General features: G+C 48.4%; 2 protein-coding genes across 3 annotated transcripts in view; one reads left to right on the top strand and one right to left on the bottom strand.

Moving 5' to 3' along the window:
* LOC119173837 (uncharacterized) overlaps nt 1-16,997 on the top strand; it is a 148,111-nt gene that overhangs the window by 126,711 nt on the left and 4,403 nt on the right. For both annotated transcript variants that reach the window (XM_075894331.1, XM_075894330.1), the window contains one exon: nt 15,018-15,212. In XM_075894331.1, the coding sequence (XP_075750446.1) occupies nt 15,170-15,212 (43 nt within the window). In that variant the 5' untranslated portion in view covers nt 15,018-15,169. The remainder of the gene's footprint in view (nt 1-15,017; nt 15,213-16,997) is intronic.
* LOC142817273 (presenilin-1-like) lies at nt 5,453-7,675 on the bottom strand. The gene is made up of 2 exons (XM_075894329.1): nt 7,561-7,675; nt 5,453-6,802 (listed from the first exon to the last, which is right to left on the bottom strand). The coding sequence occupies exons 1-2, from the start codon at nt 7,660-7,662 to the stop codon at nt 5,504-5,506; spliced, it is 1,401 nt and encodes a 466-aa protein (XP_075750444.1). The 5' UTR covers nt 7,663-7,675; the 3' UTR covers nt 5,453-5,503.

Raw genomic sequence — 16,997 nt, 5'->3', positions numbered from 1 at the left:
TCATCATCACCACCACCACCACCACCACCAAACCCACCAACACCACCACCAACACCAACACCACCAACACCAGCCTGACTAAGTCTACTGCAGGACAAAGGCCTCTCCTATGTTCCGCCAGTTAACTCGGTCCTGTGCTTGCTGCTGCCAATTTATACCCGCTAACTTCTTAATCTCATCTGTCCACCTAACCTTCTGTCTCCCCCTAACCCCCTTGCCTTCTCTAGGAATCCAGTTAGTTACCCTTAATGACCTGCGGCTATCCTGTCTACGTGCTACATGCCCGGCCCATGCTCATTTCCTCTTCTTGATTTCAACTATGATATCCTTAAACCCCGTTTGTTCTCTAATCCACTCTGCTCTCTTCTTGTCTTGAAAAATGGTAGGTTGCACCTACCATTTTTCTTTCCATTGCTCGCTGCTTCGTCCTCAATTTAAGCTGAGCCCTCTTTGTAACTCTCCAGGTTTTCTCTCCGTAGCTAAGTATCGGAAAGATACAGCTGTCATATACCTTCCTCTTGTTTACTTAGGACAGGTAACAACCGCGAAGCCGAACCGTGGGATTGAAGTAACTAGAAGAATAAGAATGGGGTGGAGCACATTTGGCAAGCACTCTCAAACTATGACAGGTAGATTGCCACTATCCGTCAAGAAGAAGGTATAACGATATAGCGTCGAACTAATAATTCATACAATGCGGTCGGTGAGGAGCACCGGCATCTGTACACGTGGCACAGAAGGTTCAAAGTTCTTCGTTGGTGACCGCGCTAGCTCCGGAATAAGCGTAACATTAACAGATTGATGTGAAACAATCGCGAAATTTCTGAAACACTGCGGCGTGGTCTGCACATAGCATTGCTGGCAGCCTTTGTGGGCGAAACAGGAATGCGACGAAATAAAGCTGACACACGTGCCAAAAGCGTATGTTGTAATATAAGCAAGGAATAGCCATGAAGGGAAGTGAAGGTGATGCGGAGAGAAAAAAAAGAATCGCCAGCTTCCCTGATTGCTCAGTCTCTGCTTCACTGATGTGCAGCCGCGCTCATTTTTCCAGATTTGGTCAATTAATTCAATTGTTTCCACTCAAGTTGTCCGAAACCTCTCTCGTGTGCGTCTCGGCGTTGTCACTCTTACGATGACGGCGCCAACGACGGCGACGATGGTATTGATGATGATGATTGTAGTCTTAGCGTTTCTAGAAAGTTAGCGCATGACCACTGTGACTCGTGAGCTGCACGTAAGTTTACACAGGTAACAATATATACATAAATGTATACACAGTACGGAAGTTGCTGTATAGGCCCCACGGCAGTTTCAACACCTATCACTACAACTACACGCGAGTTTCCGTTGAGGCGGATCTTCCACGACAGTGACCGAAGCCTGTAGAAGAAGAGAAAAAGAAGGGGAAGAAGCCTGCGCGTATAGCCCGGAATCAAGGATCGATTCTGCGCGACCCCCTCAAAACGTATGAAGGTTATCCGCGGAGAAGGCGACCTGAGCGCAACTGTGAAGGTCCCATCTCCCCATCAACCACAGCGTCTCGGTTCCGGTTACCTCCAAGAACAGCCTCTCCGGCGGTTACAGAGCCTCCGGGCTCAGCGCCGCGAGACCCGGCGCAAACATGGCCAGGAGCACGACCTCTACGAACGAGTCCTCAGCCTCGACGAGGAGCCAGAGCAACGGACTGCTTCAAAAGCTGAGTGCGTACAATGGCTCGTCCGCCGTGGCCGTTCTTGTCTCTCTGCTCGCCGTGTGCGCGATCCTGCTAGTGGGCGTCCTGCTGTACGTCTTGTACATGCTCGCCGAAGACCGCAGTGTCAGTGCCTCATCGACCGCCGTTACTCCCGATGCGGTAAGCGACACGACGCCTCACGATGGTACCACGCACTGGACCGCGCACGCAATTTCCACGCCGAGCGCGCTCGCGTCCACTCAGCCCGAAGGAGGAAGCGACACGTACCCAGAGGGCAATGCGAGCAGCGCAGCCATCCCCACGGACGAATCCTCCCTTCAGCCCACAGCGACCGACGATGCGTCGTCTACGCATGGCAATGCGACGCAAGAGAACCTCACGACGGCCGAAGAAAGCACCGCGCCGCCAACAGCTGCCGACAACGATTCAACGAGCATCATGCCCCAACCTGCGAGTGATCCCACCGTGTTTCCAGAACCTGGGAACGAAAGTACAGCGACGCCTGCGGACAGCGCGGAAGTCTCAGTTACTGCTGAAGACCAGACCGACCTCGTCATGTACACGGAAATGGCGAACGAGTCATGCGACCTCATCACGAACTTCAGCAGAGTGGATACTGCCGACGTGAACGCAGAATTCGACGCTCCCTCGTTCGGCGACATCAGCAGCCTACTTAGTGAATGGACGCAACGCTCGAAGACCGAAGCGTCAGGCCACGAAACGGAGGATACTTTACTACGGAACCACTTACAAACCGATCGTGAACGAGCGGATACTGATGTAGAAGGCCCACCTTTGATCGCCTTTGACTCGGAGGCTATTATTAATACATATGCCCATCGATATTCCGTTTACGAGAACAACGCTACGCCCGCCATACCTTACAGATAACGCCCTATAGAATTTCTGTTATAATCAACGTTTGATGTATTTCATTAGCAGAGAAGCCATGTCTTCATCTTTCGCGTCGTGCTCGGCGATACAACTATATATACTCTTCAACGAAGAATTCGTGCATGTATGCTGCAGCGGCATGTTGAGGGCCACATGATGTAACGAGCTTGCATCGAATTCTGTGATAACTGCGACCAAAGACAACACGTTACGAAAAAAAAAAAGCTTCCATTTGTCAGCTCAAATCTGGAGCAGTATAACAAAACCAGATAACTTCTAGTCAATGAAACTAAACTATTTACAAACCACTCAACACAAGCTAACTAGTACACAGAGACTGTGAGCACCGCTATTCCAATGAAATCAGTGTGTTGAACCACACCAGTGTGCAAACAATGAATAAGTTCACATTAGCATTTCCAGCGCCTGTCGAATCATTTAACAGTCGCCGCAAATGCTAATGTGTACCTGACAATCTGGTGATTTTGGAGTTTGGAAAATTCGTAAAGCAGGAGTGAGTTGTGCTGGCGCAATCAGAAGAGTAACGTACGTTTTATAATTCACCGTTTTTTTTTCAGCGCTGCAAAAACGTCATGCACAGTTTTGAATGAGTGCCAGTAATATTTTAGACGTTTGCAGTCATACTAGCTCTTGTAATTATACGGCGTGTGCACGTATGAGAAGTCGAGAAAGTGAGCTGTATTCCGCATCAGCTAGTGCTGTTGACCAATCGAAATCTTAGTACGTGTTTTCAGAAGGCACCAATGTACTGCGGCGAAGGTGGCTCAAAAATGTGTGCTTCACGCGAGAATAAAGGTCAGAAAATTGGAGAATAATTATCCCTTTTCTTTCTTGATTTTTTATTTCGCGATGGATTTAGGGCGTTTTATCGGGTGAATTATGGACATATGTCCAATACGGAGGTTCGATAAAAAGAACGAACACCATGCCCGCGCGGAAAGCACAGCACAGTCGCCGCAGAAAGCTATAGAAGAGCGGCATTTCGATATGTAGAGCCCGCCTTAGGAACTATCTTGGGAAGACTATTACAAGCATGCACTTACAAAGTACCCATGAGTACGCCATAAATCACATTTTTTTTTTCCTAGTTCAGAGACACCTATTACGCTATTATTGGTCACTATACGGAGAAGCGAGATGCCCGCTACACATCTGCAAATCACTAAATGCACTTTGTTTGGTGGCTGGTGACAATGTGGAATTATGGCTGAGCCATTTGTTAAGGGTTGAATGCTTTATTTACAACACGCTGCAGGCCCACAGGGTCCAGGCAGGAAGGGTAAAATTAGAAAATAAAATGTCTTACTTGTAATAACACGAGAGAGAGAGAAATAAATTATTGTTATCCTGAGGAAACGGACCACAGGGGCCTTATGGGCTTTCTTGGCAAGTACTAATGTAAGTATACACTATAGCAAGGTACCCACTATGATATAAGCCATGACTTTAGTGAAGTGTGGAAGCATTCATTATGCCATTATTCGACATTGTGGGAGAACTGTGGTACCTGTGGCACACTTGCCAGACAGGACGTGCACTTGCGTGATGCAGCAGCTGATGAGGATTAACAATTATGGCTGATCCCTTTACAGTGGGTTTGAAGCATTCAACGACCAACTAGTGACGCAATTCGGATTGTCTGGCTACACAATTAAAATTGTGTGACGGCTGCTTTCTATGTTGCTCTTCTGCAACGCTGTATATGTTAACGCCATTTCTTCCCGGCATGAAGCCTGTACATAGGGTATTTTTGCTAAGGAGTTTCAAGCAGTGGAATCGCCCTGTAGAAAAATGCGGGCTGCCGCTCTGAGGTCCCAGATTTGAATGATGATGATGATGATGGCGACGACGATGACGATGACAATAATCGTGATGATGATGATGATGGTCATTTCATATTGCTGGCACTCGCCGACAGGGGATCAGCCAAGAACCGGGCGGTAGCATCCTCAAGTTAGTGGGTTATGTATCTGAAAGCATGCAATGAAATTTAAGTAAAAAACAAAAAAACAAGTCGGAAATAATGCATGAAATTGCTACACGAACAAGCGGTCAGGCAAGTCTGTGAGCCGAAAATAATATCCTACTGTTCTATCCTGGGCATTTTCTTATTTATTTTGTTTTTTTTTTCTTCTATTTCGCACGATAAAGGTTACGGACACCGGCGATATGGCAGCGGGCAACTGAGGCGCGAAAAGCGGCTTTTGTATTCTCATAACAGCTTTTCCTGTATAATTCGTGAGATCGCGTGAGTTTGCGAGTTTGCAGGGCAATTAAATGCCCACTCTTTCCGTCGAATTCCCCCAATGTCCCGCTATCATTTTCTTGTCGCGAGTTTTCCGCTTTAAAGTTTTCAAATCTTTTTGTAGAGCAGCATTGAAATCTGCAGGAAAATAAAGTTTTCGGGCACCCAACAAAAAGAACGCCAGCGCCCATATACAGTTTCTTACAAACTCGTCGACGCCTTTTCTGCCACTGTTGAATAGATTGTATGCTTACCAAACCGCAGGTGGCCCAAGGGGCCTTCACTTCTTGCAATATTAGCGCGCATGAGTAATACGAGGCTAGTAGGGCATTTTTGCGCACTGTGGCGCAATTCCGACAATTTTCGCAGTTTTGGCTCAGCTTGGCGCACACTCCGATTTGTATCAAAGTGGCAAATATAGGCGCAGTAGTCGTGCCACTGCTACGCATATACAGTTCGTTCTTTTAAAGAATTGGATGTGCAGACTCCTTATATGAGTATATACAGGCGTGCATAAAGTGCAGTGCATGCGTGGTTTCTTTCACGGGAAAAGAATTCGTTTTTAAATTGTTTTTGATGTTAACCGTCGTCGCACAACTGCCTTGTTGGCACGCTGTGACAGGCAAATGCGACAGCTATATGCGTAGTCAGAAAACTATCGCGTCCATGTCTCTGATGAAAGGCTCGGTGAGAAAAGAACTGGAAAAATAGGCCGCGATACCCAGGCTTATCGAGAAAGGCAACGCGGGAAGCGGCTTCTGCAGATACACCAGCAGAGAGAGGGTGAGCAGGATGCCAACGATTATGGACACGTAGCAGGCGATCACCGTCAACGCAGTGCCGTGCCGCGATGCCTTGCCCACGAGCACGCTGTAGAAGATGAAGTCTCCTAGACCCATCTTCATGCCCCGGTCGCCCGACATCTCGTCACTCAACTCCCGCTCCACCTGGCTCCTGATGACTGGGCGTCGATGGTGAGGTCTTCCATCGGGGGGACAGCGGTGGGAGAGGGCAGTCGGAGGCGTCGCCGATAACCCAGCGCCCTGCAGCGGTTGCCTGTCTACGGTGGCGCCACCTGCGTCGTGGTAACTGACCGGCTGTATTAGGTGCAACCCTCCGTGGTCTTCCCGGACGGCTGTGTCAGTGGCCGCAAGAGTCGGAGTCGACCCTTTGCCGTCCGTCGACTCTGCAGCAGTTGTGACGTTGAACTCGTTCCAGCATTCTTTCGCCTTATCGTTTGAATAACGTGGATCCGTTGCTTCGTTTGGTACGCTTAATCGTAGCCATGTAACTTCGTACGAAACCGTCGACTCCTCGTTCACCCGGGAAGCTGAGCTTGCTCGTGCTTCATCCGCAGCCAACGCGAGCCCAGATTGGACAGAGGGCGCAGGTTGTCTCACATGACCGGCGTGTTTCGAAGTCATCTCTCCGCTAAAAGCCGAATTCCCGAACGCCAGATCTGACTGTGGCAGCTCTTTATCCCTACCGCTAATAGCCTCACAAGAGGAACGGACGCGCGTCAAGCTCACGGAGCTCCTCCTGATGGCGTAGCACCAGGCGGACGAAGTGGAGAAGACCAGCGCCGGGAACAGGGGCTCGTCTCGCTCCTTGGCCGTCTCCAGCAGGATTCGGAGTGGGCCAAGGACGCAGAGCACCGCGAATATGTCCCAGGCCGAGACGAGCACCAGAAGAATCCACGACGTCCACTCTGGGAAGGACTCCTCCAGGGTGACAGCCAAGAGCACGGATATGTAGACGAGGAAGCCCTGCTTCATCAAGAATGGTCCATCGCGGTAGAGCGCTGTGATGCCGGTCACGCCAACATTCCATATGATGAACGAGCAAGTGACGTAGTCCATTGGGGCGTTGAAATAGGTCGCAACTCGGCCCATGTAGTAGTAGCCCGTCAAGAAGAGAAGGGCGCCGCTGCCGCTTACCATCCATGCCTGCATACGAGCACAAAATCTCCATGTACACGGAACGAGCGAATGGCTACGCGTGGCCGCGTTGAGGCTTGAAGTGATGTGTCGCGAAGTTTTACGCTGTGTGCACTATATACGTTTCCCGTGCGTCGGCGACTTCCGAAAACCGCATCTCTGCAATAAGTGTTAGCTGTTACTAACGTTCTTGTAAATTCCTGTACGACATGAGAAGCTATTCGCAAACGTCGGTTTTCTGCTAAACGTTTAAGTGGTGAGGAATCTAGTAAGCACACCAGCGTTTGAGCTGTCCTACCCAGAGTGGTTTCAGGACTTCAGTGTAAATGAGTAACCTAGCTTTTTGTAAAAATAGTACTTTCTACAGAGGATTCGAAGCATTCTGAGGCACGATGTTTATCGTTAGCGCTTGATAATGCATATAAGTGTGCGGGGTTATAGAGCAAGTGTGGCGGCCGCTCACACTGGTCGCCTAGAAAGGGACGAGGTGCCAAGCCAGCCCTCTAAATTCACATAATAGAGAGGGTTGCTCTGCGACTCGGGGAGGGGAGGGGGGTGCATTACCAGCCCCATACATTGACATAATAGGGCAGGGGGGCGCGCTGAGACAAATCTGCGCCCCCCCCCCCCCCTGACGGATAACCCTGCACGTTCATGGCAATGCCTACTATCTATGTTACAGAAACTAATTCACGATTTTCTGTGCTAGGCACGAGGTATATATGCAGCCATTCTACCTCATTGCATGGACGGCCACGCCAGCTTACCTGGATGATGCTGTAATAGCCTCCTTTGTAGAGAAACACCAGGGCGCAGTTGACGATCACGATCATCATGAGAAAGCTGAAGGCGTTCTCGAAGGAGTTCATGAGCACGACGGTCTCGGCGCCGGCGCTGTCCGGGAAGCCCCAGAAGCCCAACTGCTGGTTCTCGTTGTGGCTCTCTCGCAGCATGCGGGTGAGCACGCTCACGCTCAGCATGCAGATGGAGACGGCCGTGATGATCGTGATAACCTGCGTAACATATGCAGGCATAATGCTTTGACACCAGTATATTGTTAAAACGGTTCCTCCCAATGGCGAAGGGCTTGCGGCAATCTTCCATTATGATGCAGCACCGACTGAGCTACGAATCTTAAAAAATTTGCATACTTTTAGGTCATAATTTAGTTCTGTCATCGGCATCACTGATTCAGCCGTTTCTTTCTCCCTCCTGCGCATGCCCAATGCACTCATGCTTCGAAGGTGTGAATGCCAGTAGCATACCAGGAGGAATGTACCGGCGCACTGTATACATAAGACAGGAAGTGCTCATGGAATAATAACTTTGTCGTTATATAACATAAAGTTTCACAGTACAAAGAACTGTAGATGTTTACTGTAATGCCTGCTAAGCGCGGGCTCAGCCGAATACTGTTGCGCTTTCCAATAAGCAGTGCCTCACTCCACTTAGCCCTTGTGTGTTGTGCTGCTGCAGCATATAAGAAACTTCAACTTGACAACTTAAGTATCTGCACTTGGATGATTGCTAAAATCAGTTACACAACTTCGACGTAAGCATGGGTGTAACGTGCAAGGCACCACAGAAGCCAATTGGAACAGGCACAGTGGAATGGAATGGCGTCGAATATCAAGTTCAATGAAGTGGAAGAGGGTCATCCCGGTGTGACTACTACTGAAGATACAGTCGTGAGCTATGTGAAATAGAAAATTGAAGTGATATTTTCTTAAGACTGCGTAAGCAAACGTATACTTGTCAAGCATGAACATGTTCATAACATAAGCGTTCAAGTGTAAATGTACCTCTCGGAAATCACTGAAACCCCCACCTTCTCCTGTATCTTGATCTCACCTTTTGAAACTAAGTGCGTAAAAATGGTATAAATGCGTCGCACGTAATCGTTGCTGAAACACGAGTCAGCTGTTCACTTCCATATTGCTCACGAACGTATACTACGGGAGGAGGATCTGTCGCATGTTTATTTCGTTCTTACTTCAGAGCCACACTGCATTGCGTCTGTATAACTATACGCATAATGAAATGCTACGCGGTTCAAACACATTTGTTAGAAACTATGAAGTGCCCCTGTTGATCGGTCTGTGTTTAGAAAAAAATGTTTAACGATTTTGAGTCATTCGTACTCAACTATGGGAGAGCAAAAATGTGTCCCGCTAAAATGTGATTGTACCTTTGCGGCGAATGAAGATTAGTGTAGGTCATCAGACATTTCGCCACGTTAACGGCAACCAGTTGAACTAAGCAGTTGCCAAGTGGTTGAGAATCTGCCTCCGATGGTTGAGGCTCTGGGTTATATCTTCAATGACGTCTGGCATCCATGCAGAGTTTTTATTATTATTTCTATTCTAACGGGGAGAGAGCTACTTCATCTTCGTGTTATGTTAATGGTCTAGCAAACTGTTCAGTAGACGGTACGCATATAATGAAAGACAAAAGAGACAGACGAGCGCTTGGTGTTGTCCATAACCATGCTCCGTGTTGTGTCCACTCATCTTTCGCCCCCTTCATTTTTCATGCGTTCCCTTCACACAACGACTATATGCGTCGTATTCTCCCGTGGGTTTCAGAAAATAGGCGCTGTTCCACCTACTACACAAGAACCAGCCACTGCGAGAAACCACTTCGGCCGCCTGGCAAGTTTACCTGGCGCATAAGGTGATCGTACAGCTTCAGCAGAAGGCGTCGGACGTCGTCGGCGTCCATTTCGGCCCCGGGCAAAGGAGGAGTGGTGGCTGCAGGCGAACGCCGCCCAATAGCCTCCGGTGTCTCCGCTTTTTCGACGCTTCCGGACATTTTGCAAAGCCTCGCCGAAGAAAGCAGACAATGCGACCTTTCTCTTTCCTCGCTCTCTTTCTCTTCTTGTCTCCCGGTGACACCACTTCGTGATAACAGTGATGACAGTTATACCGTGATGGTAACAATGAAAACGAAGAAAGATAACACCGAGCCATTTCACTTGATACGTTCGCTTTTCTCTACTGTTTACCCTTTCTAGTTATTTCCTGTTAAATACTCCGGATGTTTGAGATTTCTTATAAACAATTCTTGGCCAATGCGCCCCCTTGAAGTTTCATATGAAAGAAGTTCTTGGTCGATCCCCCAATGTTGGTACGAGTCAAATGTGAAAGAACATCACCTTCATCATCATCATCATTATCACCACCATCAGCACCATTTCACACTGTGAAGGAGGATCACTATAGCCAAACTGTGTAGCAGATGCCAGAGAGGTGACATCGAATAGTGATGAAACTGCTGCAGAAAGGCGCAGAATTTTCATGATATATTTTGTTAGCGTGAACAAATCCACCCAACAAAGGACCATTATGGTAACCCATTTGTTTGCTTGTTTGTTAGTTTGTTTGCTTGTTTACAGAACATATTGTCACGGGGTCGTGACGTGGCCGCAGGACCCAGACTGGATGTTCAGACTAAATGGTTTATTTGGCCGAACTTGTGGCTACGTAAAAGGAAAGTCGGATTACAGCAAGGCAGTGGCACTGGCAGCGGCGAACAGAGCGTCGGCTGTCGATCAATTTAATTGTCAAGCGACGAAACGCGTCGGCACTTATAAATGTGACGTCGAATATTCCAGCTTTATCACTGGTCAGCGCGCAAGCTCTACCATAATCTCGTGTGTTCGCGTCTTACGAGCAATCTTAGCAGAACGATCAATATACAATAATCGCCAACCTTCCTGATCAAGGAGGCACCGTTTGCGCTGAGTATTCCTGACAGGTTTTGTGGGCGGAAACTGGACGGAACAAGAGAAAAAAAATAAGAAACGCGTGTGGATATACGCGTTGCCTCGAAGGTATTGTGGCAGGGGGCATAGTTTGAGCACTACGCGTGACATTTTATTGCAGTAATTTAATGAACTACATAAAACAACGCTAAAAATAAGTGAAACACATGATAACATTCTTAAAGGTAACAGAAATTTCAAACAAAATGAGACAATAATAAGTTATCATTAACACAGTCGGGGATAAAAATCATGAATGCCTAGTTGTCACAGAAAGAGCGCTCAAAAAGAGCGCGCCGCCAACTCCTCGCGACGAAACGCCGGAGTGACGCTGCGAGGTCAACGATAAAAAAAAGAAAACAAACATCCAGACTCCCCGGGCGCGACTCTCTCCCTCGGAAGCGTAGATTCGCCGACGAACCTCCTCACCCCACATCGGCGGCCGAGCAAGCCCTCGAAATTTCTAGATGGAGAGGGGCGTGGTCATGCTGGGTTGAGTCATCCGTCGCGAACGGCATTCGAACCGTCTCGCCCTCTCCCCAGCCTTCGTTGCGTATCGCGCCGATGAAATGAGGAGAACATTCTGGAATCTCGCGCGGAAGGTATTTAATCGAGCAGCCAAGACGAAAGATCAGGAGAAGACGGAACTTAGCGCCAGAGCGCGTAGGGATTCCGCCGTGTAGTCGGTGAAGGTTTTGTCCGTGGAGACAAAGCAGGAGAAGAAGATGATCTCCACCTGAGGGGTGACGACTCGAGCTACAGGCAAGAGTGTGTGTTTACCACTATCGAGCGAAGACGCCTGGCAACAGCTGCGTGTGTGAAGCCAACGTGTTTCCGGCGAAGAAGGTTGAAGCTTGGAGAGCGGCCAAGTGAAGACGTGAGGTTTCCTGGAAGAGAAACTTCGGGGCATTGGAACGACAGAGGTTTCCTGGAAGAGAAACTTCGGGGGCAGCGGAACGACAACAACGCTGGACTTTGAGTGAGTGATTCTCAGAAGAGTATCATCCAGACTTTTGTTCCAAGAACTTTGACTGAATAGGTTTTCTATCTCTTTAGTCTTTAAGTGTCTTGGTTGTTCAATGCATGCGACTGCATTGTAGTGCGTATTGTTGTCTGTGTCCGTTGTTTCGAGTGTGGCTGATTGTACTGTGTAATACGTTGTTTGATTGGTGACATTGTACTCAACTATTGTGTAGTGTGCATACTTGTGTATTGTTTTGGATCTGCCATTATTGAGAATATAATTTTATTTTGTTTATCGACTCTCGGCTCTGACTTGTTTTTTGGGCCACAGCCGGCGTCCGCTGGCGCGCCAAAAAGGACCACTTCTAAATTGTCCACGCTTTCGTGGTGCGGTTCGGTGGGCCCATACTTCGGCCCTTGGACTTAGCCCGGCGATCGCCTCCCGAATTAACGGGACCTGTGTGACACTAGTACAGAAACGTATTCTTACGGCAACAAGATACAGTCTCATAGAGTTTGAGGGAACAAATACAGAGGATAACTTTGTACTTCAACAGTTTTCGCGCATATTATTTTAGTGGTCATCCCAAACCTGAACGTAGCACGCTTCGGACAGGTTGGTGCGCATATCAAAGCATGTTTGTTTTTTAGATGCAAAGCAGCTCTTTGACTAGCCCGTGTAACGCTGTCCTTCCATCCGCACCATGCTCCCCTAGCCGCAAGTGTTAGGGCGGTGCCAAGTAGGTCACGCCTTCCCTCGCAGTGCGCGTTCGTTGACGTCACTATCTCCCAGCTGTTAAGTTTGGCCTGGAAATTCGTCTGGGCAGACGCCTTTGTGCGTAAGCCGATCCACAGGGGAGGCTCTCAATGCCTTCGGCGCCCAGCCTGACAGACGCTGTCGAAGATTTGAGCAATTATCCAGACCAAGCAGCAAGCAAAGGCGAGTTCCCGTCCTTCAAATGCGGACCCATTTGTCGTCCCTTCAAGCAGCAGCGTGCCTGATGACCTCGGTGATTCATCTGGCGACGGGGAAGCTGTTGTGACCGGAGCCAGAGCTGACAGGAGAGCGGCGCTCCTTTTTAATCCCCAATCACCAAGCCGACCGGCCGACTGCCTCTGCTCGTCAGGCATTGTACGTGCTAGCCGGAGGACGAGACGTCGTGTCGCCAAGACGCCGTTAACCGTTCGAGAGAAGCCAACAAAGACAGCAACTTCCTGGAAGAGACCACGGCGGCCACCGCAAATCACCCCGCTAATGAAGCGAACAAATCGGCGGACCCTTTCAAGTATGCTGCCAGGATCGTGGGAACTCTCGACTAGCGGCACACACACGACGAGGAAGAGCCCTGCTGGCGCCACCTTGCAGTGCAGTGTTCACGTGGACCGTGCATGCTCGTCCCCCTCACCTGTGTGTGTGTGATTGGGGCTCCACTCGGAGAGGAGGAGCCCGACAGGGCTTAAAACGACGCCGCAGAGTGCTGGACGTCGCTCTGAACTATGTAACGTTCAACCACCATGCTCGTGGTTTGGGAATCCACTAAGCTTTCTTTGCTGTAAATATGTGTAACTAATGCCATAAACCTGTTTTGTTTTCCGTATCCTCCAGCGTCCTTCCTTCCGAACCTTAACAACTGGTGGCAGCGGTGGGATGCCATCACCTGCAACTTCTTCCTTCCCATCTCTTACACTACCCTGTCGCCACTCACCGCGTGTCACCTCTCTCACTTAACCCTCCACCGCTCGCAACGTTCGAGCGCACATCAAGCCAACAGTCTTTTGGCTCATCGCTTTAAAGGAATCATCCAGCGCTCACCACAGCCCGCGCGTTAGCGCCGTTCAACCCGTGACGCCACCCGTGCGCAACGCGGCTGCTTCGTATCCCACCAGGTTTCCCTTTGGGAAGATATCGTAAATTTCTTTTTTGTTATGAGCTCATTTCATGTGGGGAGGGGGCGGGGCGTTGAGCGTTGTCAGTTCTCGCTGGAGTCAACTATTCTCACACAGACGGTCTACTTTTGTTTTTGCTTTTGTCGCTCGATTACTATGAAGGGACGACCCCCCAAAAACGCTAAACGTGAAAGGGTCCCTTATGCGTTCGCCTAGGACGACTTGAAAGTGAAGACCTCCTTATTATTTTTCCTCTCAATTTATTACTCCGCCCCCCTCCGAAAGCTTCCTGCACCAAATGTGGTTGTGCAATGCCTCTGAGATCAGAGGCATTGCAGGCTTTCTGCACCTTTTCTGGTTTAACGCTGCCTCCGAGACCGGCTCACCTTCTACAAAGTGACGATGTTTATCTAACAGCGTCGCAAATTCTGGCTACCTGTGACGTCAAGATGACGCGACAACGTGTCGTCACCACATGATGAATTTTTTTGCATCACCCATATATAAGCTGACGGTAACTTTTCGCGTTTAATTAGGCATCTAAGGCTTTCACCTTTATAAAATAAGGCGAGCGTGCCGACCGAGACGCAAGAGATCAATACAACGCATATAACGCGGTGTTTTGCTGCGTCAATCTCTTCCCTTGTGTCTGATGATGAAGATCAGGGGCTATATGTATGGCTCGAGCCAAATCTGGGGATTTGGCCAAGAAAGTGTTCTAGCATGCCTAAAATTCCTTTGTCATACCAATCGGTTCAACTTCCTGGCGTTCTAACCTATTTACAAAGACTCTCACTGGCTTCTGTATTTGTCTATCTTAACGTTCTATTTGCTCCCGTTCTATTTGATTCCCGTTTTGCTTTCAACCAATTTGACATCGGTACAATATTCCTGACTGTGAATATGCCTTTTCCGGCCACCGATTGTCTGGATATTATTTCACTGTAGGCACGGGTCATGCATGAGGTGGATCATCACCATTATCATTGTGGTGTCGGAGTTTCGGTTCTAGTTCTGGTCTGGGAACCAGTTCTCTGGCCCCCCTAGAGGGCGTTGTACAATTGTGTATTACAGTAACTGTCCATATGCAGTTGCTTCAGTGTATCTCGGCCACAATATCTCGGCTGCCACCGAGGCTTGACGCTGTAAGTATAGTAAAGAAGAGTTTTCCACCCGGGTCTCGGTTGTGCCACTTCCTCCTTCTCGGCCGGCGCTTCGGGCGCCGGACCTCTTTTTGTTTTCCGTGCGTCGCGTCCGACGCGCGATACAACAAGATTTTCTGAAAACCACCTTTTCGAAAAGCTGGCCTAGAGCTTTCAAAATCGCCATTATTCTCCCGAGTCGCGTCGGCACTGGTGACAATGCAACATGGGCATATATTTTGCCGTATTTAACTATATAAAAATAAACAGAGTCTGCCATGTTGATCCTGTAAGTAATATCATTTCGTTCATTTATTTAAATTGCCTGTATTTATTTATTTAATTCGTCACTGACACTCGTTTATTAGCATTTCATAAATAAATAAATGTAACCTCCAATATAATTGTTTTGCTATCAATGACTATTTCACGCATTCATTTTCTTTGTTTTTTCACTACACTGCCGCAGGCATCGTGACCTATCCCCCGTTGTGGGCAGAGCCCTTCTTCTGGGATCCAACAAACCGACCAACTTCAGCACGCGACGCACGTGAGCAGAAGAAGAACCGCCGAGGCGAAGAGACGACGCGTCCCCGCCACCTCCAAGAGTCGCCAGGAGAAATGCCTAAGCGATCATATCTCGTCCCGATCATAGTGGAGAATGGTAAGCGTTCCGTCAGCACGTTATGCAAGACGAAAATGAAATTCATGGCCAGGATTCGGACGCATTAGGGAGCCTACATGAACGGCCGTTTTTAAAGACGGCCGTTCATGTAGGCTCCCTAGGACACATAGGCACATAGGGCCATCTCTCATAGGCGACAGCGGTGGCCTATTTTAACTGAAGGGGAAAGAGGCGAAAAAAGTCATATCTCACTAAAAAAGCTAGCTATCAAGAACAAGTCCTGGTTATGGGCAGCAGAGACCCACTGGAATCTTCTCGAAAAATCGCAGTGTCGCACTAAAAAACTGTGTGGCTTCCCAGAGTGCTTATTATTCAATAACGGGGGGTCTATGCGTTTCCAATGGGCGGTGTTCAATTGTCCTAGGAAGCCATAGGCTCTGTAGCGGGGTACTTATATCTTACCAGAGTGTCCCCAGAGGCTTTCTGAGGTAGATATCTGGGAGTGGCTCTTGATAGGTACATTTTTCCGTCAGGTATGAGTTTTTTAGCCTATTTCCTATTCAGTTTTGCCAGGGCGCTGTTGCCGCCACCGAAAGATGACATGCATGTACAGATGTCTCCAAGGCATGCGAATGATTACCGTATTTCCATAGGAGCTGTAATGCCACTGACGTGTGCGGTCTTTCATGGTTCAGAGTCTATAATGTGGCTAAAGAACATCGCGAAAGTGTGGATAAATCAAGCATTCGTCCAAATACGTGTTCACTTACTGAGGCAGAAAAATTGCAGAATTATGTAGCTCAAGCGAACATACCCGATTAACCATGTTTAACCTTGAAAACGCACAAGCACTGCAGTGGCAACTATTCCTCAGCCCTTATTCTTCTCGCACGCATTTCGCGGTGTGTATGTTACCAACCCTACAACATGAGCTATGAAGGCATACCTGCACACGACTACATCAGTTACTTTTTTGAAGGCACTAATTTTCTGATGCTTTGATGTAACTGTGAAATTATAGGCGCAAATTAGGACAATAATAATGTATGGGGTTTTAAGTGCAAAAGTCAACATGTGATTTGTATTGTCGCACTGGGCGTTTTAATTTCATTCGATTGGAATGACATTCGCATATAATGACATTTTGCGGCTTCTACACATCGGTACATCATGTCATTTGAATCGACTGACTTAAGAAATCGAATGAGTTTGAGAAACACATTCGCCGTTGCAGTTGAACTAAATACATTCTGTCTACCCAAGAGACTACATGAAAGGTGGCACTCGGCATTCTCAATATGACCTGAATTCATGGAAACACGCTATATATATGCTGATTTTTAAAAGGCATTTCTCATTTTAACGAGGATATATAGGAATACAGAAGGCTGTCGCGAAATGTCTTTACTGTTTACCTCAGTGGCGTCTGGGCGCTGTCAGCAATGATGTAAGCAAGCAGACGCCTCTGAGCCCGTATTGCCCGTGTATGCCTGTATCTGCAGCGATAGCACCGGCTTCACGAGTGCAAGGAACCGGTGGAGACGTTTGCTCTCATAGGGCTACGGTCATTCCGTTGCAAGCTGTTTACCCACACGGACGCATGAGAGACTGTACTTTAAAGCGAACAAACGCGGAACGCTGTGGGTTTCTAAGTGTGCGCTCGCACCGCAAACTATACCACGCGTGCATCTGTTACTTCGCGTTCTAGAAAACCCAGATAAAGACGTATACGTTTCTTCACCCGTTTTCTTTTAGATGCGGAGCATCTTATACTCGCGCCTTGTAGTGCGCCGTCCGCGCCGTCCGCGCCGTCCGCACCGCTTC

Source organism: Rhipicephalus microplus, chromosome 5, assembly GCF_043290135.1.
Source record: "Rhipicephalus microplus isolate Deutch F79 chromosome 5, USDA_Rmic, whole genome shotgun sequence".
NCBI classification, from domain to species: domain Eukaryota; kingdom Metazoa; phylum Arthropoda; class Arachnida; order Ixodida; family Ixodidae; genus Rhipicephalus; species Rhipicephalus microplus.
Note: the sequence above shows the minus strand (reverse complement) of the source record. Positions and strands in the feature narration are given on the sequence as shown.